At 35.4% G+C, this 25737-nt stretch overlaps 1 protein-coding gene across 3 annotated transcripts in view; it reads left to right on the forward strand.

The window, feature by feature from the left end:
- The window catches only part of LEPR (leptin receptor), a 211436-nt gene that overhangs the window by 167496 nt on the left and 18203 nt on the right, over window positions 1-25737 (forward strand). For all 3 annotated transcript variants that reach the window (XM_003265191.3, XM_003265189.3, XM_003265192.3), the window contains 10 exons: window positions 604-749; window positions 2812-2956; window positions 5544-5834; window positions 5993-6110; window positions 9208-9407; window positions 12977-13125; window positions 14169-14328; window positions 14436-14518; window positions 22224-22440; window positions 24182-24364. In XM_003265191.3, the coding sequence (XP_003265239.2) occupies window positions 604-749; window positions 2812-2956; window positions 5544-5834; window positions 5993-6110; window positions 9208-9407; window positions 12977-13125; window positions 14169-14328; window positions 14436-14518; window positions 22224-22440; window positions 24182-24364 (1692 nt within the window). The remainder of the gene's footprint in view (window positions 1-603; window positions 750-2811; window positions 2957-5543; window positions 5835-5992; window positions 6111-9207; window positions 9408-12976; window positions 13126-14168; window positions 14329-14435; window positions 14519-22223; window positions 22441-24181; window positions 24365-25737) is intronic.

A 25737-nucleotide genomic window follows, 5' to 3' on the forward strand; every position in this document is an offset into this window, starting at 1 on the left:
CCTATCCTCTCACCTCAGTTTCCTGAGTAGCTGGGACTACAGGCGCATGCCACCACACCAATATGTACTATTATATTTCAGACCATAAGCCCATTTTAATTATCGTTAATTTTTACTTAATATTTACTATATTTGCTCTTTTCTAAATAGTAATTAGTACATTAAATAAGATTTGTACATAACCAATATTTCACTGTAACATTATTTCCAAGCTTTTGGGAATAGTGCTTATTGATTCAATGAAATGTAAGAACTGTCCTATAAATAGTTGAGTAAAACTGACATTTTAAACCAAAAAAAAAAAAAATAAAGTGGGATTCTTATAAGGGGAAATCACATTTAGCAAAATAATCTCATTTACTGATTCATAGTCTTTACCACTTAAGGGGAGGGAAATGAATATACATGGATTGCTATGAGCAGGTACAAGGGCGAGACCCAGTATTCAAGCTTGTTTCGGTTCTATAATTAGTCCTTGGATAAAGTCACCTTATAAGTACTTGAAAGACAAGATATGATGAAAATTTATTTTGACTTTATTTTATTCAGCTATAATTGTCATGAAAATTACTTGACTTAAAAGTATTCTCTTTTTTTCTTAAGTGAAGCCCGATCCACCATTAGGTTTGCATATGGAAATCACAGATGATGGTAATTTAAAGATTTCTTGGTCCAGCCCACCATTGGTACCATTTCCACTTCAGTATCAAGTGAAATATTCAGAGAATTCTACAACAGTTATCAGAGAAGTAAGTATATTTTAGTAAGTAAAATGAAAAGTTGAGAAGTAAATAAAGACCCTCTTAACTCCCATAGCAATTACCCTCTGCGTACTAAATATATACATTTCTTCTAAATCAGAATGAATTATAATTCAATATTTCATATTATATATCACATATAGATAGATATACGTATGTATATATATGGCTATAGGAAATCTAGTACAGAAACTTGAATTCATAATTACAATTATTTTCCACCAACAGACCACTGATTTCTTCTTTTTTTTAATTGCTCAATCTATTTGAATGTTTTTCTGAATGTGGCAACAGAAAGATTTTTGCTTGGCTAATCATTAGTTGAGCTTCTGAATCTTCTGCTAGCCCCATCTGTGCACATTCCTGTAAAATCCAGTTTTAGCAAAGAACTCTGCTAGGTCATTTTAGCAGGAAACCCCCCACCCTGGATATCTGATGAATATTTGATCAGATTTATCATCCTCCACCATTCCCCAAATGATGTTTGATCACCATGGCCTGTCTTCAGCAAGAATTCTGTTAGGTCAGTTTAGCCAGAATCCCTCTTACCATGATGTTTTTGATTAGTAATTTTCTATCTACTCCCTGCTTCTTGGCTATAACTTCCCTGTTGTCCATGCTGTATTTGGACTTAGCCCACATACCCCAACCCACCACAAGACCCCATTGCAGTGCTCCATATACCTATTGTGATGATTCCAAATAAAGTCTTCCTTACTTCCTTTCTCTTTTTCTTTAACAGTTCATTCCGTAAGTATTTATTGAACACCTGCTACATGCCTGGAACTGTTCTGCTTGCATCAGGATACACTGAGATAGCAGGACAGGATAAGAGGAATCTGGGGGTGCTGGTAGGGAATGGAAGGTTGCAATAATAAATGGAGTTTGGGGAGGGTGACATTTGAGCAAGGATGTGAAGGAGATGGTGGTGTAGATATCTGGGTAGTTGAGTTCTAAACAGGGAGAACAGCAATGCAAAGGATGTTGTGGCTGAGGGCAGTGAAGGTGACAGCAGTAGTGATTGAAGTCAGAGGCCAGTAGGGGAGGAGAACGTGGAGCCAAATGAATGGCCTCTTGGGCCATGTGAATACTTTTGGCACTTTACTTTGTGAAACTAAGTTTCATATAATTCAGAAGTAAAAATCAGTCTTTTTAGAACTGGCAAAAAAATTTAAAACATTTTATTTTCACAAAGAGAACGATGGGAATCCTCAGTGTCACGTATGGAGAAAACAGAGTTAAGGCTTCTGTGGGTTTCAGCTTTCTCATGTGTAAACTGGTGATAATCTGTAAACTTGAGGATTTTAAATAGGAGTTATTAATATCTGATATTGTTTTATGCATTCCTGATGCTTTTCATAATTTTTAGTCTGTGACATGCTCCCCCTACCCCAAGAGCAGTCATTACAGCCAGAGAGTTTATTAACTTTGGAGTACATTTTTGGGAAGCTGAATTTTGATCTCCCAGGCTCAAGTGATCCTCCTGCCTCTTTTTTTTTTTTTTTTAAGAGATGAGGTATCACTATGTTGCCCAGGCTGGTCTTGAACTCCTGGGATCAAGTGGTCTACCCATTTCAGTCTCCCAAAGTGTTGGGATTACAGGCATGAGCCACTATGCCTGAGCAGGCTCAGGTTCTTAAGACTTTTCACGCCCTTCTGTACAGGGACACTTGTAGTTCTTTGTCTACCCCTGCACAGCATTTTCTACCAGGTGTGTGTTATAGGTGTCAATAGTGGCTTAAAGCTTTCCACAGATTTTAGCTGCATTTCTTAAAATTCTAAAGTTCATTTATTCATCATGATTCAGTTAACAGTATTTGCTAATTATCATTATGATTTTTTTCTTGCACCCATGGGCTATTTAAAATTTTATTGACTAATGTGCAAACATTTTTTTGGTTATTGATGTTTGTTTTAATTCCACTGTGGCCAGATAACTACTGTGTAAGATAGTAATTCTTTGAAATTTGATGAGATTAGCTTATCATCACTTTTAGTGAAGGTTCCACATCAACTTGATGTTCTGATATTTTAATATAATATTTAACAGGCTGACAAGATTGTCTCAGCTACATCCGTGCTGGTAGACAGTATACTTCCTGGGTCTTCGTATGAGGTTCAGGTGAGGGGCAAGAGACTGGATGGCCCAGGAATCTGGAGTGACTGGAGTACTCCTCATGTCTTTACCACACAAGGTAGGTTATCTAATAGCCACTTCTACTGGAAGGGAAATATATTTCTTGAACTTGTCTTTGTATATTATAAGCATCTTACATTTTGAGGCCTTAAAATGAAAGGAGGAACACAATATCAACTTCCTTGTTTAAACTTTGAACAGGCCAATTTGTGAATTAAAATTCTGTTAGAGCCTCTAGGCTTGTGTGTTTCTATTGCAGTATATTGTAAGATCGCTTTTCTTATTAAAAAGAAAAAATTAATATAACAGCTCCAAATTAACAAACTCAGAAAGCCATTTGTATTGATAATTCCTTAATTTACATTTTAAAACCAAGCACATTTATTTGACATAAAATTCAAATATTAACGTTTTACTTTATATTATATAATAAATGAATTATTTTTACTCCAGATGCTTGCTTTTGAGAGTTTTCAGTGCCAATGTTCATATTTTAAAGGTTATCTTTAGCATCGGAACATCTACAGTTTATTCACAACTTGTTCATGCAGCTGATGCGCAAAGTTTTGCATAGAGGCTCCAGAGGCTTGGAATAGTCCTAGACCTGTTACATGCAAAGTTATGACTATAGAAAGACAATAGTCCTTTGGCTGGTTGTCCCATCTGTCAAAAGGGCAAAATTTTTCTTGTTCAGACTTACTGAGATTGATTATGGCCTGTGCAGAGATAACACGTACCATGCAAATATCAATCCATTTAACAAGTTTACTTATTGATTGCTTACTATTTTAAAAGCATTGATTCGTCAAAAGGCAAGTAGCAATAGTAGTTTAAGACATTGACTTTGGAGTCCAACAGAAGTTTATAGAAGTTCTGGCCCCACCACTTATTTGGAAAGTTTCTTAACCGTTCTATGCCTTAATTTCCTTATCTGTAAAATAGGGATGTTTTACATGGATATGAAATATCCGTATAAAATTAAATAATGAAATGAAATAATTAACATTGGTCATGTGAAGAAAGTCATTATTGTTTTCTTATTCTGCAAATTAAAAATTGCATAGTATGTCATATGCAGATAAATTGTGTATCTGTATTATTAATGTTTTGCAAATTAAATATTCAATATCTCATCTCAATTTCAATAAATTTATCCAGTGTAAATTTCACAAATTGTCAGGTTTTTATTAACTTAGTTTTCTTATTTTTAAGCTAATAGTTTAGCATCTAATCATGTAAAAATACTATGACTTTAATCTTATTTTTCAATTAAGCCTTACTATATATATTTGATTTCAGAGTGAAATGCTTTGAATTTTCTTATCATCTTTAAAATGAAAAACTTCAGCTTAATCCATGAAAACTCAATTATACTTTTTATTTTTAAATAAGAATTATTCTGAGACTTTTGAGGCAGTTGAGTAAGGAGGTTGTGGCGCATACTGAAGGTAGGTTAAGATAGGTTAATGTACTAGGTACTTGTCCACAGTCAGTAATGTACAAGTGAAGCTTGAGTGCCACCCCGGCTAGGATTATACTCAGTCATGCTCATAAATGTAATGGCCTGGCTTCTGTGCAGTAATTTTATGCTACTAAGTTTTTTCCTGTTTCTATTTGATTATGGACATACAAAACACAAATGTTTTGTATGAATTGTAAGTATATAGACATTGACGTTTACCATGCTGTTACAGAATAAAGAAAACTGAATAAAAACCAATTAGCGTATTTTTGTTTCTGTTTTTAAGGGTAATCCCAAGATATGTGTGAAAACAAATTTTCATAGTCTATCAGCAGAAAATGGTTTACCTTAACTTTACAACTGAAATGTACTGATGTTTTTGCAGTGCACTGTGGTGGAAATAATTTCTTCCTATGTAAACCATCATTTACTTGTATCTTGTGTGTCTTTGAATATGATAGGCAAATGAAGTTTACAACAATAGAGGACTTTAAAAATAGTATAGAATCATGTGTAGGCATTAAAAAAATCATGTTTTAGGAAAATATTGCTTCCTTTGCCCTCATCCATAGGATATTGGCATTAAATAACTCAAAATGATAGTACAAACCAGTACTTACCATTTTCTCTGCTTTGTATATTGCTGCATTATCATTCATATGACATTCCTATTTTTTTATTTATATCTCATATCTTTACCTACTTACTTGAAATTTTTATGTATCCAAACAAGACAATAGCGGCAATCATTTTTACTTCAGAATTTTGCTTCATAGTGATTTGTTTTAAGAATTTGTCCTAGGTTTCACTGATTCCCAAAGCAGGGTCTGGTGGAAAATATGTCATTGTAGAATTAAACTATGTTTTGTTTTAGTTACTTTCCTGCCTATCAGTTAGCAAGTGACAGTTACTGGCTAAAACATATTTTATGATGAATAAGCTTCTGTGTTTAGAAGATAGTGAGGACATCCATGGAAGCTCAGCTCACTTTAGAATGAGAGCACTCGGGACACTAAGTAACTGTACACAAACAGGCAATTTCAGCATTATCCAGTGTTTTAGTACACTTATTTTATTTTTGGCAGTGTAACTCTGGAATGTGTTGTGAATATTTTTCGATGTGGTACAAATTACTTACAGAATGTTTTGTCTTCATCTGATATCCTTTCTTCCCTCATTACAGATGTCATATACTTTCCACCTAAAATTCTGACAAGTGTTGGGTCTAATGTTTCTTTTCACTGCATCTATAAGAATGAAAACAAGATTGTTTCCTCAAAAAAGATTGTTTGGTGGATGAATTTAGCTGAGAAAATTCCTCAAAGCCAGTATGATGTTGTGAATGATCATGTTAGCAAAGTTACTTTTTTCAATCTGAATGAAACCAAACCTCGAGGAAAGTTTACCTATGATGCCGTGTACTGCTGCAATGAACATGAATGCCATCATCGCTATGCTGAATTATATGCGATTGGTAAGAAATGGAAGTTTTGCTCATTTTGTTCCACATTTAAATTTTCATTATGGACCCTCCTTATATTAGAGTCCTGTTAAAGATGTAAGAAAATTTTTTTTTCATTGAATTTTTTGGAGTTTTTGCTTTATATTAATATTTTAATGTGTTTCAAATAGATGTCAATATCAATATCTCATGTGAAACTGATGGGTACTTAACTAAAATGACTTGCAGATGGTCAACCAATACAATCCAGTCACTTGTGGGAAGTACTTTGCAACTGAGGTATCATAGGTGCGTATTATTTTTGCTGTTTTGTTTTTCTATGGGCATGGTGAGATAAAAATTTTCTGTAGAAATATTACAACAGTAGTCTTACAGATTATTTGCTTCCCAAAAGAGGAAAGTATAATATAATTAATCAGGAAATTTTTGAGGGATTATGTAAATTGGTGATTCTTGAAAAAATATTCACACCTGAGGTTAAAAAATGGTAATTTGTTTTTACTTCAAATGATCTTTTCTGAAAATCAATCAATTCTGAAAAATTTGTATTTTAACTCTTGAATGAAATGCAAGAAAATGTAGTTTATATATATTTTAATTTGACTTAGTTGACTAGAGGAGAATGTGAAAGATTATAAAAGTTTCATATCATTTGGCTAAAGATTAATGTTTTGGAAAAAAGAGGTAGAAACAGATTATAAGAGATAATATGAATGGTTTTTAGGACTAAGTGAGATTATTTAGGAAATAAATACTTACGGTTAATAAAGGGTAATGTGTTCTAATGAGAAGTAATTTGTGCTTGTTTATTTTTACTCTTCTATGTTTTAAAAAGAATTCAAGGCATCATTTTATAGTGGTCCCTTTCTCTCTAAAATCATTTTATCTAAAATGATAACCACCCTTGATTAGATGATAGATTTTTATTTTTAAAAATATCCCATAGTAGTATTCAAGTGAATATACTGCTGTTAAACACTGTGTCCCAATTTGTATTTTTATTTGTAGTGGAGACTTTCAATTTGTATAACATGCTCATTTATTCTTAAAATATAAATTTTCAACTAGAAAAATAAATCCCTTCTCTCAAATACTGTGATCTGAAGTGCATTCCTAATGCTGCCAGTCTATTCTTATGTAGTATTAGGAAAAAAATGTGGCAATTCATACATTTCTCAAATAGCTGCCTTCATCCTACCTAATGTGAGTATTTTAAAATCAGTAGAATGTTCATGATATGAAATTTTACTTTTATAATCTGTCTTTACGTTCTTTTCATGGTATTTTCACATTAGAAAAGGTGTTTGTGGAAAACTATTATATTAAGCCCCGTGCCTCGTTTCTCTTATTAACATTTACAGAATAACTATGAAACTACATTTACTTGGGTGAGTTTCTTAACTTCCCTAAGCCTCAATTTCCTTTTCTGTAAAACAGAGAGAATAATATGACTTACAGTGTTTCTGTGAGAGTTAATGACATATTTCACCTAATTATAATCACATGATATAATTTCTCCTTGTAAATTTTCAATATATGGTTTTTGCTGTCATGATAATGATGCCAACTTTTCGATTCCAAGTGTACTAGTACTGTGCTTCTACTTTGTTCTTATTTTCTACCCCCAGATGACCCCTCACTCCTCATTTTCATTTTTGCCCACGCACCACCGTTTATTCACACACACACACACACACACACACACACATTCATGATTGTAATTTTGAGAAGACAAGAAAAAGAAGTGGTATAGAAAATAGAAAATGACAGAAGAACATAGATTTTTTAGCTTCTTCTAACTTCCTCACTCCCATCTCTTTGGAAAGAGTAATTGCTACTTTAGCCATTTAAATATAGTATTCAGAGCAAGCATTGGCCCAAGAGGTTATTTCAAGGAAGAGGAAAAAGACTTTATGGCAAGTTTGTCCAACCCATGGCCTGGGGCCCCATGTGGACTAGGATAGCTTTGAATGCGGTCCAACACAAATTCATAAACTGTCTAAAAACATTATGAGATTTTTTTTTGCAACTTTTTTTTTTTTTTTTTGGTTCATCTGCTGTCGTTAGTATATTTTATGTGTGGCCCAAGACAGTTCTTCTTCCAGTGTGGCCTAGGGAAGCCAAAAGATTGGACACCCCTGCTTTATGGGTTCTGAGGTGGAGTGTTGGCTAGGACTCACTTATAAAATTTTTTAAAAAATTTTCTTCTCTGAGAAAAGGAGGAATATACATGGCTATATAATTCACATACATATCTGAAATTGATATTATATTAATTTCTATTAATTTAAACTAGAAAATTATATTCACCACTCATTTGTGGTGAAATTTAATTCTTTCTTCGAAGTGTGAGGAATTTGCCTGCCTTGCCATCTCAGGAATGCTCCGTGACTACTTTCATCTATATTTTAAATATTCTATCACTAATATATAATGTTTGTTTAATTTTCAAATTATTGTAGGTTCTGTCTCTAACTGGATCATTTTCTTCTTTTTAGAGTATTTATTTCATTTGCATCCCTGCTTAGTGTCTAATGAAATATTTAATAAGAGTTACTGTCAGTTTCTGTGGAAAGACAATATAGAATTGGGAAAAATTAAAAAAATTCCTTTCTAATAAGAACGTCTTTTTTTTAGATGGAGTGAAATTGTCTGTACTTATTTAATTTAATTTAATTTAATTTAATTTAATTTAATTTAATTTAATTTTTGAGACAGTCTCCCTCTGTCGCCCAGGCTGCAGTGCAGCGGTACCATCTCCATTCACTGCAACCTCCGCCTCCCGGGTTCAAGCGATTCTCCTGCCTCAGCCTCCCTAGTAGCCAGGACTACAGATGTGCATTTGTAGAGACAGGGTTTCACCATGTTGCCCAGGCTGGTCTGGAACTCCTGGGCTCAAGTGATCAGCCCGCCTCGGCCTCCCAAAGTGCTGGGATTACAGGCATGAGCCACCGCACTGGGCCTCCTGCCTGTCTTTTAAACTTGGGGTCCCCAGTCCCCGGGCCACAGACCAGTACGTGTCTGTGGCCTCTTAGGAATCCGGCCACAAAGCAGGAGGTGAGAGAGCAGCATTACCACATGCGCTCCACCTCCTGTCAGATCAGCAGCGGCATTAGATTCTTAGAGCAGCAGAACCCTATTGTGAACTGGGCATGTGCTCCTTATGAGAATCTAATGCCTGGTGATCTGAAGTGGAACAGTTTCATCCCGAAATCCTGAACCGTCTCCTATCCCCCATTTGTGGAAAAATTGTCTTCCATGAAACCAGTCCCTGGTGCCAAAAAGGTTGGGGACTGCTGTTTTAAATAACAAATCAGAATTCTCAGATATCTTCTTGTTGCTTTTATTAATGTACACTAATTGACTATTTTTGTATCTTTTAAAGGAGCAGCCTTTACTGTTCTGACATTCCATCTATTCATCCCATATCTGAGCCCAAAGATTGCTATTTGCAGAGGGATGGTTTCTATGAATGCATTTTCCAGCCAATCTTCCTATTATCTGGCTATACAATGTGGATTAGGATCAATCACTCTCTAGGTTCACTTGACTCTCCACCAACATGTGTCCTTCCTGATTCTGTGGGTATGTCAAGCTGTGTTGTGTCTTCATTTGTGTTAGCAGATTTGTATGCAGATTGATGCAGATTTAATGTTATATTTTGCCATTTTCTGATCACATTAGATTTTGAAAAAAAATTGTTCCTGTTTACAGTGGTATTGAGAAAATCAGCCTTAGGAAGTTTTACAGTTTTGAATTAGTTTCAAATTATTTATAGCAGACAATTTTTAGCAATAGGAATATTTTCTGCACACTATTAGATGAAATACATGGGTCCTTATGAATGACTTTTAGTAATGTTTTTCTAAATAAGGCATTATTTTATGTTTTTGTTCCAATGTAGTTATGAAAACATGCAATATTTTTAATCCAAAGGTTTAATTTGAATATCCTGAGGGTCTCGATAATCTGAGTACTCATAACTCAAGCCTTTAATTTGTGAGGCTATATAGGGCACAGAAGCATTTAAAATAGCTAAATTGAAGTGGAGGAAATAGACAACAATGACATACATTATATTTTAAACATTCTTTTCAAAAAAGCTTTTGATTTCAAAGATATTACGAGAGCCCTTGGAAAATGTGATATATTCTTTCCTGTTCATTGTAAAATCTCTGAGAAATGATTGTGCAACAGGAATGCAAAAATATCTTTTGGTGCTGTTACATATGTATAACTAAGGAAGCTTTTGTAAATATTTTCTAAATGCTTGTTTTCAATATAAGATGTCTAAAAAGAAAAACAAAAATGGGATTTTCAGTGAATTTTCACCTCAAATAAAATATTCCTTAGTAGGAAACATGTTAGAATAATGTTCCATAAAAATATTAATATACATTATTTTGTTGGGGGATTGTCAAAAATCAATATTTGAGTCATTATTTTTCAATTAATTAATACACATTTGAATGAAAACCTATATCCAAAAAATACAGGATAAGATTGTCTTAATTATAAGATTTCTTTTTCAATGTAAATTCCCAATGAATTCTCTCCCCACTGTTTAATTCCATTTTAAGTAATTTTTACTGCAGTGATACTTAATGTCCTAGGATATAGCAAGGAACCCTCCTACACTCCCCCAAACATGCACGGATAATAACACAGTCACTTATAAGATATGACAAATGAAGCCTGGATTCAGTAACATATGTTACATGAATAACCTATGGTGTTATCCTTTTCAAAACTAAAATAACGAGTTTAGGTTGGGCTTATATTGCCTACTTAGTACTAGAAAGTAACTCAACGTTGGGATCCAAATGCCATCTCCACTTATTACTAGCCTTTAAATCCGGACTAGCCACATAGGCACGCTGTGTCTGTTTTGTCATCCATAAAATGTAGACAGCTCCTCATACCTTCCCAGCATGGGTATTGAGGGAATCGTGTAAACTATTGAACTTCAAGCATATCCTTTCTGCAGACTGGATATTCACTGCCAGTCTGCAGAAAGGATGTGATTCATGTGATTCAGTTAATTGCAAACACAGATTTAACCTCTTACAGTCTCTTGAATATTGATACTTCCTTTCCTGACAAGAAATTATCAAGAGGTGAAATACAGTATATATCATCTTCCTGGGTTGGTGGAGAATGCCTTTTTGTTCTATGAAGAATTGAATAATCATGATAAACTTCACATGAAGGAAAAAGTTTAGGTATTTTTGTTATCAACAGTCAAAAGTATTATTGTTGATTGCTTAAAAATGATTTTAAAATACCGTATGAAAGGGAGACTGTACCTTTACACAGTGTTGGTTTTTGGCAAGTGAGACTTGGAGCAAGAGAATAATAAACACCCATATTGTGCCAATCCAGGTATTAAGTTTTCCCTGTGAATCATAACAGTAGTATGATTTATAAGACATGGGGAAATAAATCAAGAAGGTAAACCCTGGAACTCTATCGTCACTTCTCTCTTAATTTTTCTTACACAGAGTGTCTACATTTGGCCTTAGTTATGGTTTGGGTTATTTAGGTTTCTTTTTGTTGGTGGTGGTTGGTTGGTTGGATGGTTTCATATATTAGCCCTTCAGCTTCCCTTTTTGCTACTGCAGTTATTTCCTGCATACTCTAGCCAAGGGCCATCTCTCACTTTAGATTGTCCACTGGCAGGGGTGGCTGTCAAAATAATGACCAAGAGGAGGGCCTTTCCAGCTGCAATCCCAGAGGCCTCTGCTCTACCAGGCATTGACCTTTTAGGTTCTGGGCCATGGGCAGGTGTGGAGGGCATCCAACCTGAGCAGTTCTGGAGGAGGTATCCCTCAGGAGAGCAGCTCTTTACCAGTTGGCGTGGATGTACTTAACATTTTTAACAACTGTTTTGGCATACCAACTGAATATATGTCCTCTAAATGGAATCTTCCAGTCTTAGTGCAGATAATCAAGGCATGACTATGTAAATGTGGTACGCATCATAAAGTTGATGCTTGGAGTCATAACAGAGTTAGGGCTTCAGAGACGCACTGTTATGCTTGGGCTTTCAGGCTTTTAGTTTAAAATATGCCACATTTCCACATTGCCTTTTATTGTCAGGAAGAGTGGCCCTCAAAGTTAAAAATTAAGAACTTGGGGAAAACTTATGTAGTGAATCTAAGCCTAAGGTAAAGTTTTTACTTTAGCTCTGAAAGCAGCATCATAAAAAGGTGATAGGAAAACAGGGAAGATAACTTTTTTCTTTGCATTTCTGTGATTTTTACATTATGCCTTTAAACATGACTTGTTATGTATATATACGAATCTATTTTAAACATCGCTTGCTATTCAGATCATCTTTGCCTCTATTACTGCCTATTAAAGGCCTGTTTTCCTCAGATTATAGAAAACCAAGGCTTTGCTCTGAGAGACTATCTCTGACCTTGACCTGGAAATATTTAATGATACACAGCAGCATAAGAGTTTCACATTCACACATGTGGAAATTGATGCAGTCCATGGGTTTTTTTTTTTTTTTGCCTTTAATTAAAGTTCAATGGAGAACAGTTTGTTACTGATATTTAGCATGTGTTCAGCATGGTATCTATATCTATCTATATATAGATATATATATAGTTTTTTTTTTTTTTTTTTTTTTTTTTTTTTTTTTTGAGATGGAGTCTGGCTCTGTCGCCCAGGCTGGAGTGCAGTGGCGCAATCTCGGCTCACTGCAAGCTTCACCTCCCGGGTTCACGCCATTCTCCTGCCTCAGCCTCCTGAGTAGCTGGCACTACAGGCGCCCGCCACCACGCCCAGCTAATTTTTTATATTTTCTAGTACAGACGGGGTTTCATTGTGTTAGCCAGGATCAGTATATTATCTTTTGCTTGCAGAGCCAATGGTTCAATTTCTATTCAGGTACTACTACTAGCTTTCAGAGTAACATGAATAATGTATTGACTTTTTTCAGTCAAGTCTACATTTGCAAAAGAGAGATAAATCCCTCTTTTAATATGTCACATAAAGTAATAGGGAAACAAATGAGATAATGAGTGAGAAAGTTATGAAGAAGATATTACTTGGTGAATACAGATGTATGAAAATATAACACAATGTTTTTAGGCATTATTACTATTTAAATTACCATCAGTTAATACTGTTGTAAAAATTTCTAGTGAAGCCACTGCCTCCATCCAGTGTGAAAGCAGAAATTACTATAAACATTGGATTATTGAAAATATCTTGGGAAAAGCCAGTCTTTCCAGAGAATAACCTTCAATTCCAGATTCGCTATGCTTTAAGTGGAAAAGAAGTACAATGGAAGGTACCTTTTACTTAGAACTTCAGCTTTCCTCATTAAATGCTATTTTTATAATATTTAAGAGTTTAATTGCATTAAATTAATTTTATTGGCATAAAAGTACATTCTCCTGTATTCTGTAGCTATTTTCATTAAATAGACTTATCTAAGTCTAACTTTTTTAAAGAACAAAGTTTCCTGAAATCCATCACTCCCTGAAGTGTGTTTTACAGAACATCGGTTGCATATTATGTTCCTTGGAAAAAGATTAAATGGCTAAATCAGTTTAGGCAACCCTGTATCACTGTATCTTCCTTGTGTAGTCACGGTATACATATTACATATTCAAGGTTTGGTGAGGTCCTTCATTAAAGAAAAATTTGTGACCTTATTTCATCTCATGTTCCCCAAACTAATTTTTCCAAGGAACTGTTGTTTCTCTAACATCTGTTAATATCTTTTAGTACACACGTTTAATGGAATGCATTTTGGAAGAAGCTGCTTTTCAAACAAACAGAGTCATTCCCGTAGTGGCAAGCGTGCCTATGATGGCATTCCACATCAGCTTTGTGATGGCATCCTGCAAAGACCTAGAAATATCAGAAACACTTATTTTATCATTAGATCACAATGAGATCAACTAAAACAAATGTGACAGTTTAGCTGCTGTTGAAGGATACTGAATATCAGCGAGTTGCTACAGTAGGTCCTATCTAACCAATACGTTTAAATTCTTTTTAAATTCTTAAAACGTCTTTGTGGGTAGAGGATTAGTGGACAGGGATTAGTAGTAGGGTAAGAGAGTGTTTGAGAAACAAGGTTGCAAGTAAACCAGTCCAAAATCTTGTCATCATCAGCAAGGGAGTGACAAGATAAATAAGAAAATCCTTGACTTGAAGGAGTTTACAATCCAAGCCTAATTGTGACTATTTCTGAAGGCAGGAAACACAGACTCAGTTCTCTTAATTTTGGAATAGTGTTAAGGTTTAAAATAAAATGTACTTCAGGGCCCTTTAGATACATGTGTGTTGGTAATGATCAATCTAATGCTTTGACTTATTTTACAGATGTATGAAGTTTATGATGCAAAATCAAAATCTGTCAGTCTCCCAGTTCCAGATTTGTGTGCAGTCTATGCTGTTCAGGTGCGCTGTAAGAGGCTAGATGGACTGGGATATTGGAGTAATTGGAGCAATCCAGCCTACACAGTTGTCATGGATATAAAAGGTCTGCAGAGATTTTGTAAATGTGTTTTGAAAGTGCGTAAGTGTGTGCTTCAAATACGGCTGAAAAATATTCCTTCAAAAACATATACACAATTTGTCATTTTGCAGTTCCTATGAGAGGACCTGAATTTTGGGGAATAATTAATGGAGATACTATGAAAAAGGAGAAAAATGTCACTTTACTTTGGAAGGTATTCCCAATTTTAATGTTATTCTTAATTGTATTTTTGTACTCTTAAAAAATTTACTTCATGGTCCATAATCCTGTTATTAATCTTTGGAAAGCTCAACAATCCTGTATTTTCATTTTATTTATGAGATGTATTTAAAGAGAGCTAAGATGTACAGTGGCTGAAGCACTGGCACAGTGTTAGGAGACTTTCATTCTCTTCTCAGCTTCACATATTGTAGTTACGTCAGTACTATTTTGGCAAAGTTACTTAGACTCTTTGGGCCTCAGTTTTCTCATCTGTGTAAATGTGATATTGAACTAGATGACAGGCAGTGTTTCTTGGAGTCTAAAAATTGTATTCATATTTAATCCTGAACAATGTAAATGTCACCTTCCTCACATACCACAAGGGCATCAAACACATGACAGAGTTTTCCATTTAGTGATGGCATATAAACAATGGATATTCCCATATATGACGGCTGTTTAGCCTAGTAATTTTCAAAGCATCCTCTCCCAAATGAACTGATTTCTATTTCAAGTGAATAGTTTATTTGGTTAGTAAATGCCAAATTTAAGATTGACTTGGAATACAACACATGAAGTCAAATAGTATTTCTGTCACTCCAAATGTGAATTGTAAGTTTAATACCCAAGGTTGAATGAGCACATGTTTGAAAATGGTTTCCTGATATAAGAACAAAGCCTATGTAAAAGTTGTGGCATATAAGAATTTATGTTCATTTGGTTTCTAAATCCAGTTACTCTATAATTTCATTTGGTTAATAATCAATGCAATTTCTTAACTCTTCCATTTCAATATTTCTTAAAAAAATTTTTTATTCTTTTATCTTATTTCATTTCTTTTATTATTGCTCTCTTTAACAAATTTAGTTTCTTTTGTTATTGCTCTCTTTTCTTTTTCTAGCAAACAATTCCTTCAACACATTTTAATATTTCCAACTTAAAGTTAGCATTAGAACTGACAGACATTTATGAGCCATTTATTGTATTCTGAACACTTCATACATATCTCCACCTCCCAGGGAATTCCGGACCTGTCTTCTCAGAGATTGAGTGGGTGGTTGAACCCACCGCGGAAGGGGGCACTGCTGAATAAGAAACAACAGTCTTGCCTGACAGATTATTTTTCTCATATTTTTGGTTTTATCTCCATGGGCACTGTTCCAGATACCTGCAAACTTCTACAGTGAGGGACAGGCAGTGATGTTCCTATGTTTGTGGTAGGGCCAGCCATGAGCAGAATTTAAGTAGCTTTTCTTTTTCTTTGATTTGTCCTCTCAGAGCTGTAGTCAACAGCCCTTTGGCCTAGGCTACAGCTACCCTCTCCCATTGCAACATACTCTAGAACAAAACAGTTGTCTTTCTCCAGACAGTTCTTATGTTTTCCTCATATCATGGATTCCACATTTCCTCAGCAATGCTGCCAATAGAAGTTTCTGTAATGATGAAAATGGTTTATATCTGCATTGTCCAATATGGTAGCAACTAGCCACACCTGGTTATTAAGCACTTGAAATGTGCCTACTGTGACTCAGCAACTGAATTTTAAATTGTATTTAATTTTGATTAATTTAAATTTAAATGGCTGCAAGTGGCCAGTGGCTGTCTTTTTGGACAACAAAGCTCTATGGGTTCTTTAGGGATGATTTGTGGGAGGGAGACAGGACCCTTGCTAATCTACCATCTTTGCAGAAACTTGAATGCCTTTTATTAGTCAAATTGCCTTTCATTAATTTTGTTTTGTGCTGTTTTGTTGTGGTTTCCTAAACTGAGATAATAGTTCAATGATTACGGTTCTCCAAGCCTATGCCTCTTAAACTGGGATAAGATTTGCTTAAGGAGTAAGCCACGAGGCCACAGGATAAGTATGGCACTTTTAAAAAAACATCATTTCTCTGGCATTTTTAAAATAATAAACTTTATGTTAAGGCAGTTTTAGAGTTACAAAAAGACGGCAAAGATAGTACAGAGAATTCTTATGTATTCCCACACCAAGTTTTCTCTAGTATTAACATCTTAGGCTAGTATGATACATTTGTTACAATTGATTAAACAATATTGATATGTCATCATTAACTCATCTGTAATTTATTTCAAATCCAAATTTCCTTAGCTTTTACCGAATGTTCTTTTTCTGGTTCAGGATTCCATCCAGGATAGCAGATTTCATTTAGCAGTCATACCTCCTTATGCTTCTCTTGGTTGTAAAATTTCTTAGATCTTCTTTGTTTTTGGAATGTTCTTCCATTTGTTTGTATCCTCTTTTATTTCATTGAGCAGTGGTTTGCAGTTCTCCTTGAAGAGGTCCTTCACATCCCTTGTAAGTTGGATTCCTAGGTATTTTATTCTCTTTGAAGCAATTGTGAATGGGAGTTCACTCATGATTTGGCTCTCTGTCTGTGATTGGTGTACAAGAATGCTTGTGATTTTTCTACATTGATTTTGTATCCTGAGACTTTGCTGAAGTTGCTAATCAGCTTAAGGAGATTTTGGGCTGAGACAGTGGGGTTTTCTAGATATACAATCATGTCATCTGCAAACAGGGACAATTTGACTTCTTCTTTTCCTAATTGAATACCCTTTATTTCCTTCTCCTGCCTGATTGCCTTGGCCAGAACTTCCAGCACTATGTTGAATAGGAGTGGTGAGAGAGGGCATCCCTGTCTTGTGCCAGTTTTCAAAGGGAATGCTTCCAGTTTTTGCCCATTCAGTATGATATTGGCTGTGGGCTTGTCATAGATAGCTCTTATTATTTTGAGATACGTCCCATCAATACCTAATTTATTGAGAGTTTTTAGTATGAAGGTTGTTGAATTTTGTCAAAGGCCTTTTCTGCATCTATTGAGATAATCATGTGGTTTTTGTCTTTGGTTCTGTTTATATGCTGGATTACATTTATTGATTTGCGTATGTTGAACCAGCCTTGCATCCCAGCGATGAAGCCCACTTGATCATGGTGTATAAGCTTTTTGATGTGCTGCTGGATTCGGTTTGCCAGTATTTTATTGAGGATTTTTGCATGCTCATGGGTTGGAAGAATCAATATCGTGAAAATGGCCATACTGCCCAAGGTAATTTATAGATTCAATGCCATCCCCATCAAGCTACCAATGACTTTCTTCACAGAATTGGAAAAAACTACTTTAAAGTTCATACGGAACCAAAAAAGAGCCTGCATCGCCAAGTCAATCCTAAGCCAAAAGAACAAAGCTGGAGGCATCACACTACCTGACTTCAAACTATACTACAAGGCTACAGTGGTACTGTAGCATGGTACTGGTACCACAACAGAGACATAGATCAATGGAACAGAACAGAGCCCTCAGAAATAATGCTGCCTATCTACAACTATCTGATCTTTGACAAACCTGAGAAAAACAAGCAATGGGGAAAGGATTCCCTATTTAATAAATGGTGCTGGGAAAACTGGCTAGCCATATGTAGAAAGCTGAAACTGGATCCCTTCCTTACACCTTATACAAAAATTAATTCAAGATGGATTAAAGACTTAAATGTTAGACCTAAAACCATTAAAATCCTACAAGAAAACCTAGGCAATACCATTCAGGACATAGGCATGGGCAAGGACTTCATGTCTAAAACACCAAAAGCAATGGCAACAAAAGCCAAAATTGACAAATGGGATCTAATTAAAGAGCTTCTGCACAGCAAAAGAAACTACCATCAGAGTGAACAGACAACCTACAGAATGGGAGAAAATTTTTGCAATCTAACCATCTGACAAAGGACTAATATCCAGAATCCACAATGAACTCAAACAAATTTACAAGAAAAAAACAAACGACCCCATCAAAAAGTGGGCAAAGGACATGAACAGACACTTCTCTAAAGAAGACATTTATGCAGCCAAAAAACATATGAAAAAATGCTCATCATCACTGGCCATCGGAGAAATGCAAATCAAAACCACAGTGAGATACCATCTCACACCAGTTAGAATGGCCATCATTAAAAAGTCAGGAAACAACAGGTGCTGGAGAGGATGTGGAGAAATAGGAACACTTTTACACTGTTGGTGGGACTGTAAACTAGTTCAACCATTGTGGAAATCAGTGTGGCAATTCCTCAGGGATCTAGAACTAGAAATACCATTTGACCCAGCCATCCCATTACTGGGTATATACCCAAAGGACTATAAATCATGCTGCTACGAAGACACATGCACACGTATGTTTATTGCGGCACTATTCACAATAGCAAAGAGTTGGAACCAGCCCAAATGTCCAACAACGATAGACTGGATTAAGAAAATGTGGCACATATACACCATGGAATACTATGCAGCCATACAAAATGATGAGTTCATGTCCTTTGTAGGGACATGGATGAAGCTGGAAACCATCATTCTCAGTAAACTATCGCAAGGACAAAAAACCAAACACCGCATGTTCTCACTCATAGGTGGGGACTGAACAATGAGAACTCATGGACACAGGAAGGGGAACATCACACTCCGGGGACTGTTGTGGGGTTGGGGGAGGGGGGAGGGACAGCATTAGGAGATATACCTAATGCTAAGTGACGAGTTAATGGGTGCAGCAAAACAACATGGCACATGGATACATATGTAACAAACCTGTACATTGTGTACATGTACCCTAAAACCTAAAGTATAATAAAAAAAAATGAAAGAAAAAAAAAGATCTTCTTTGTTTTTATGAACTTGACACAATTGAGAAGTATTGGTTGGGTATTTTGTAGAATCTCCATCAAATGGGTTTTGTCTAATGTTTTCTCATGATTAGATTAGGGTTATGGGTTTGGGGGAGGAAGATCACAGATGTAAAATGCTATTCCATCACATCATATTAAGGATACATTCTACCAATGTGACTTACCATAGTTGATGTTAACCTTGCTCGTCTGGCTGAGGTAGTGTTGTCTGGCTTCCACTGGAACGTTACTCTTTTTTTCTTCTTTCTCCATTTTAGTTTTAAAAATGAAGTCCCCATGCTTAAGGAGTAGGAGTCATGTTCCACCTACTTGAAGGTAGAGGACCTACATATATTATTTGGTGTTCTTTTGCATGGGAGATTTATCTGTTCTCCCACATTTATTTGTTTATTTATTCAATCATTTATTTATATGAGTATGGACAATGAATGTTTATTTTAGACTTGGGTCGTAATCCAATACTACTTTATTTTGTTGCTGAAAATATTCCTGCTTCAGTCATTGGGAGCTCTTTTAACTGACTCATGTTCCTTTGACATGCCCCTGTCATTGTGGGGTTTTTTATTTTAATTTTTGAGTACTGGTAAGTTTGACTTTATTAAAATTAAAAACTTCTGATCTGGGAAATACTGTCGAGAGGATGAAAAGTTAAGGCACAGACTGGGTGAAAATATTTGCAAAAACACACATCTGATAAAGGACTTAGAACCAAATTACACAAAGAAATCTTTAAGATTCAACAGGCAAACAACCCAATTAAAATGAAAAAAAAAAAAAAAACAGCAAATATCTGAACAAAAACCTAGCCAAAGTAGATATACAGATGACAAATATGAATACTAAAAGATGTTCAACATCATTCATCACTAAAGAGTTGCAAATTAAAACAAGATACCACCCCACACCTATTAGAATGGCTAAAATCCAAAAAAAAAAACCCTACAATACAAATTGCTGGTGAGGATGCAGGGCAGCAAGAACTTTTATTCATTGCTGGTGGAAATGCAAAATGGTACAGCCACTTTGGAAGACAGTTTGGTAATTTCTTACAAATTTAAATATAGGCTTACCAACCATATGATGCAACATTTCATCCTAGGTATTTAATCAGCTGATTTGAAAACTTAAGTCTACATAGAAACTTGCATATGAATGTTTAAGCAGCTTTAGTTATATTCACCCCAAACTAGAGGCAACTAAGATATCCTTCAAAAATGAAACAATTCTGTATACTTCTGAAATGGTGGGTATATAGCACTATGCATCTGCCAAAACTCCTCGAACTTCATAGCACAAAGAGTGAATCTTAATGCATGTAGATTAAAAAGAAAATCATTTAGGAGGTTGAAGGATCCCAGGATTGACTGTAATCTGTCACAAAGGAATCTACCTGTATTACAAGTGTATGAAGCAACTTCACTGAAGGTGGTGGGAGAAAAGGCCACTTTGGAACTTGAGTGGAGTTGTTGGAAATGTGTGGACTCTTCAGACTAAAGGCAAAAGAAACTGTACATAAGCACTGTACTCTAGTTGATACAGTTCTCACAGGGCTATGGGCTAACAACTATGGTACTGCTCTACATGTACACTGGAAGGGGACAAGCAAGTAAATGGATGGTGGATGGTGGGACCCAGATTTCTCACTGTGGGATTGGGAGTTTACACACAAGCACAGGATGATCCATGTGGCAATGAATTAGAGTTGGGATATAGGTATGAACTTATATCTAGCTTAATATAGATGTAGATAGATTCTGGTTTAGGATACATGTACATTTTCTTGATTTGTAAGGTAAGAGGGCCTAAAAGTAATGACATCCAGTAGTAAGGCATGTGCCCAGACTTGTTTCTAATTACCATCGTTCAATAACAGAAACAAGGGCTATTGGGAGAAATGGCTAATTTTAGGGTTGGGGCAGAAAATATACGAGATTAGCCTGGAGGATCTTGTAGTACCAGAAAGTAAGGAAGTTTAATATTCTCTTACTTGATGGTTACCAAAAAAGTATTCATTAAAACTGACATGTTTTTTTCAAATAAAATGCAAAATTCGCATGACTTTGAGACATTTCTTTCTTGCGGTGGCTGCTAAAATCTTACTTCCACCCTATCCAGATGATTCCAAGTTTTGCAGGGATACATGTATATGTGTTTATTTTTCTCTGCCAATTCTAACTTAGAGGCATCTCACTGGCAAGAAATTGAGATGTACTGTTCTAGTCTATGATATACAGTCCAGCCTTCTCTGTCTTTAAAAGGGATTGCCAGCATTTAATCTTACCTGCCATAGGTGAAGTTGATTGGGGAAATGGGGTACATTGTTAACCTCTGTGGAATATAAGAATAGAATTGAACTAGATTTTACATTGGAATCTTTAATGACCTGATATTATTATTTTTAATTATATGACAGAAATTCTGGGGTGCCATAGACACTGTTTTGATAGCCTCTGTTATTCGTTAACCTTTGCAGACATTCTTACATTCTAGATAATCTTCCAAGAGTATCAGAGGAAAGGAAAATGAATGACAAATCTTACTATGATCAATATATGATGATTAACACCTTCACAGCTCTTCTTTTTGTTGCTCTTCATTATCTGAGGGTTATTCCTTGTTTGCTTTTTAGATGAGGAAACTCTCTACTCCTTAGCAGTCTTTCATTTCTCTAAAATTAGAGTGAAACTTCTTGGTAGAAAAGTGTCTTGAACATATCCCTACTTTATTATCTTCAAGTGATTTATTCTCTGGGCCTTAAGAAAAAAACCTCAAAAAGGGGAAAATAAGTTTGCTATGCTCCATAACAATCCAGACACCTTCATGGAGACTGTGGCAGAGGCAAACTCTATCCCACCCATCTCCCCAGCCTCTCAGCCTTGTAATGGTACCTGCCCTGATCTGGCCCCTGCCTCCTAATAAGAAATGTAGAATGAGAGTTATGTGAGCTCAGTTAGTATAAAAAGCACTGCAGCCCTTAAACTAATCAATTTCTGTATTTACTACAGCCCCTGATGAAAAATGACTCATTGTGCAGTGTTCAGAGATACGTGATAAACCATCATACTTCCTGCAATGGAACATGGTCAGAAGATGTGGGAAATCACACGAAATTCACTTTCCTGTGGACGGAGCAAGCACATACTGTTACAGTTCTGGCCATCAATTCAATTGGTGCTTCTGCTGCAAATTTTAATTTAACCTTTTCATGGCCTATGAGCAAAGGTAAGAAGAGGTACAGAGTAGTAATCCATTGCCTCTTTTGATATTTAACTTTTGCAAACTCTTCTATTTTAAATTATCTTTCAAGCAGCCTGCAATTATCTGCATCTGAAAGTCTCTCTTTCACCTTTCATCTCTTCTTTGTCTGGAAAAATAACAAAGTACATTGTACAATGATCACGTAATACAGTCCTTGAGCTTTCATGTGGGAGAACATTGTTGTAATGGTATTATAATATATGAGAATGTTTTAGTGAATCTAATATGTAAATCTTTTGGACCAATGGAGATCTTTAGGTCAATAATTTTCTCTCCCTATATACATATACATGTATATATTTATATTCATACATACATGCATATAAATATGTAAAAATAAGTATATATCATATTAAATATATATTTAACACTATGTAAAATAGTAATAGCATGACATGTTATATGGATGCAGGTTAACTGCTGAGACTTAAAATTACTATGGACTTCATTGAATGTGAGTAGCAAACCTTCTTGCATTAATTTTGATATATCTGATTAATTGGAGAATTAAGACCCACTTTCAATAGGAGTTTCTAGTCTAGATTACATATTCAAAGTGTAAATTTTTAATGGAAAATACAAATTTTCTGTGTCTCTACCAATCTATAAAGGCCTTTCCAACTGTTACCTCCTTTATGAAATCTTTGCTTATTGCTTTAATTGAATATGCCCTATCTCTTCTTTAAATCTCAGAGTGCTTCCTGTCTTTCTTATTTTATGTCCTGTTTACATTATGATTACGTTCGTATTTATAGTGTTAAGCATCGAGTTCCGTAGCACCCAGCTCAATGTTTTATGCTTAACATTTTCTAAGTATTTATATTCTAGAAATATCTGTAGAATGCCTCAGTGGAGTAGGCAGTGGGAATTGTAATGTGAGAAAACCTATAATGGTTGGAGTGTCCAGAGCCTAATAGGTAAGACAGGTATTAATGAAATAATCATACAAGTGAATGTCTATTTGCAAACTGAGAGATAAGGGCCTGCAGGAAAGGAATATAATTTTATGAAAGGAAAGAAAAAAAGGAACCTGACCTGGCATTGAGATTCAGAGAAGCCACCTTGAGGAAGTGGTACTGAACTGAAATCTGAAATGTGAGTAGGAATTAAACTTCCCCAGAAGATGTAGGGGAGGGCAGGAAAAGCATTGGATCCTCACAAGAGCAGCCAGATCAAAAGTCTATGGCACAGGATAGAAAACGAAGAAAGACCAGGGTGGCTTTGGTGTGGGAAATCATGGAAGGCAGAGAGGTAGGTTGAGACTTGGCCCTCAGGGCCTTGTAGGCATGATAGGAATTTTACCCTCAAATGTAGAAATCCGCTGGAGGGTTTTAAGTGGGATGCTGTGTAGATGGTGTTAAAATGAACAGATTTGTGCTTTGAGAGTATCACTCCATCAGTGGGAGAGGATGGTTAATAAGCTTGTGCAGTATTCCGTATGAGAATGCGTTTTTGAATATATCAAAAAATTGCTTTTTAAGGTTTTAGGGAGTATCATTTTTCTCTTCAATGTCGTATATTCCCATATCTCTCTGTTTAAATGACTCTCATGATGCAAAAGTAATTGTCATGTATTATATTTATTTGTGTAAATTGTCTGTCTTCTCTTTCTTATCCCCTTTAGTAGGTTATAAGTTCCTCAAGAGTATTAGTAGATTTTTATTAATTTTTAATTTAAAACTTAATTTCCTTCTTTTCCCCTCAGTAAATATCGTGCAGTCACTCAGTGCTTATCCTTTAAACAGCAGTTGTGTGATTCTTTCCTGGATGCTATCACCCAGTGATTACAAGCTAATGTATTTTATTATTGAGTGGAAAAATCTTAATGAAGATGGTGAAATAAAATGGCTTAGAATCTCTTCATCTGTTAAGAAGTATTATATCCATGGTAAGTTTACTATACTTTAGTAAGTTGCTGTCATGGATTAATATGACACTACAGATTATTAATTCAATTAATATAGCCAGTTAATGAAAACTTCAAAAATATAGAGGATACTACCATCCTAATACATATTATCAAAACATTTAATTCTCTCTTTTCTTTTCTCTCTTCTCTTCTTTCTCTTTTCTCTTCTTTCTCTTTTCTCTTTTCTTTTTTAGATCCCTGATTTTCTTTTCTTTTCTTTTCTTTTTTTTTGACAGGGTCTCTCTGTGTTGCCCAGGCTGGAGTGCAGGGGAGCAAACATGGCTCACTGCAGCCTCAACCTTCTGGGCTCAAGCTATCTTCCCACCTCAGCTTCCTGAGTAGCTGGGACTATAGACACACACCATCACACCCAGCTAATTAAAAAAAATTTGTTTTTTGGTAGAGACAAGATCTCACTATTGTTGCTCAGGCTGGTCTTGAACTCCTAAGCTCAAGTGATTCTCCTGTCTCGGCCTCCCAAAGTGTTGGGATTACAGGCGTGAGCCACCACACCCAGCCTAATTCTGTTTCCTTTGACATTTTCTCATTTTAACATTTTATACGGGGGATATCATATATCATATCATATCATATCATATCATATCATATTTTCTCCTCAATTCTTTCTACCATTATTTTTAATGATATAGCATTTTATTCCAAAGTCTACTTAAACTGTTGGAGATTATTTATGTTACTTCCAGCTTTATCTTTTCTTAAATCACTTTTTATCAGCTTCTGATATCTTCTGCCAAATTGTTTCCTCAAACTGTGTACCAACTTGTAATGCCACTAACAATGAGTGGGAATGCTAGCCTGAAGGTCTGAGGAGCTAGGACTGGGTGACCCAGACCAGGGTATTCTCCCAAAGCTAGACCAGTTATCCCAGGAGGTGAGTCAAGTACAAAGTATAAGTGCACAAGACAGCATTTCTAAGTCTGAGTAAGGATTGAGGGAAGTTAACTAGGGAAGCTAAGGATTGCTATGATCTTATTATACAATGTCATTCTAAGGACTCATACCATTATTTTATTCCAGGGATCTAGAATTTAGCATCAGGGTAAATTTATTTACAAATTGTTGAACTGAATTTAGTTCATCACCACTGCTGCCCAGGTAGTTACTCTCTGTGCTTTTCTTTAAACCATGAGGATATAAAATATAGGCTTCACAGAGATCTCTCTTCTTCTGGATATATTCTTCTAGAAGAATATTTATATATTATTAGCATTTGTGAAAATCATGGATGGATCCATCTGGAGCTTTGCTATAGGGCTGGTCATTTTCCATGGATCAAAATCCCAGATATTGCAAGTGGTCTCGTGGTCTCCACCACCATTTTGTTTGCATAG

The sequence above is a fragment of the Nomascus leucogenys genome, chromosome 5 (genome assembly GCF_006542625.1).
Source record: "Nomascus leucogenys isolate Asia chromosome 5, Asia_NLE_v1, whole genome shotgun sequence".
In the NCBI taxonomy this organism is placed as follows: Eukaryota; Metazoa; Chordata; class Mammalia; order Primates; family Hylobatidae; genus Nomascus; species Nomascus leucogenys.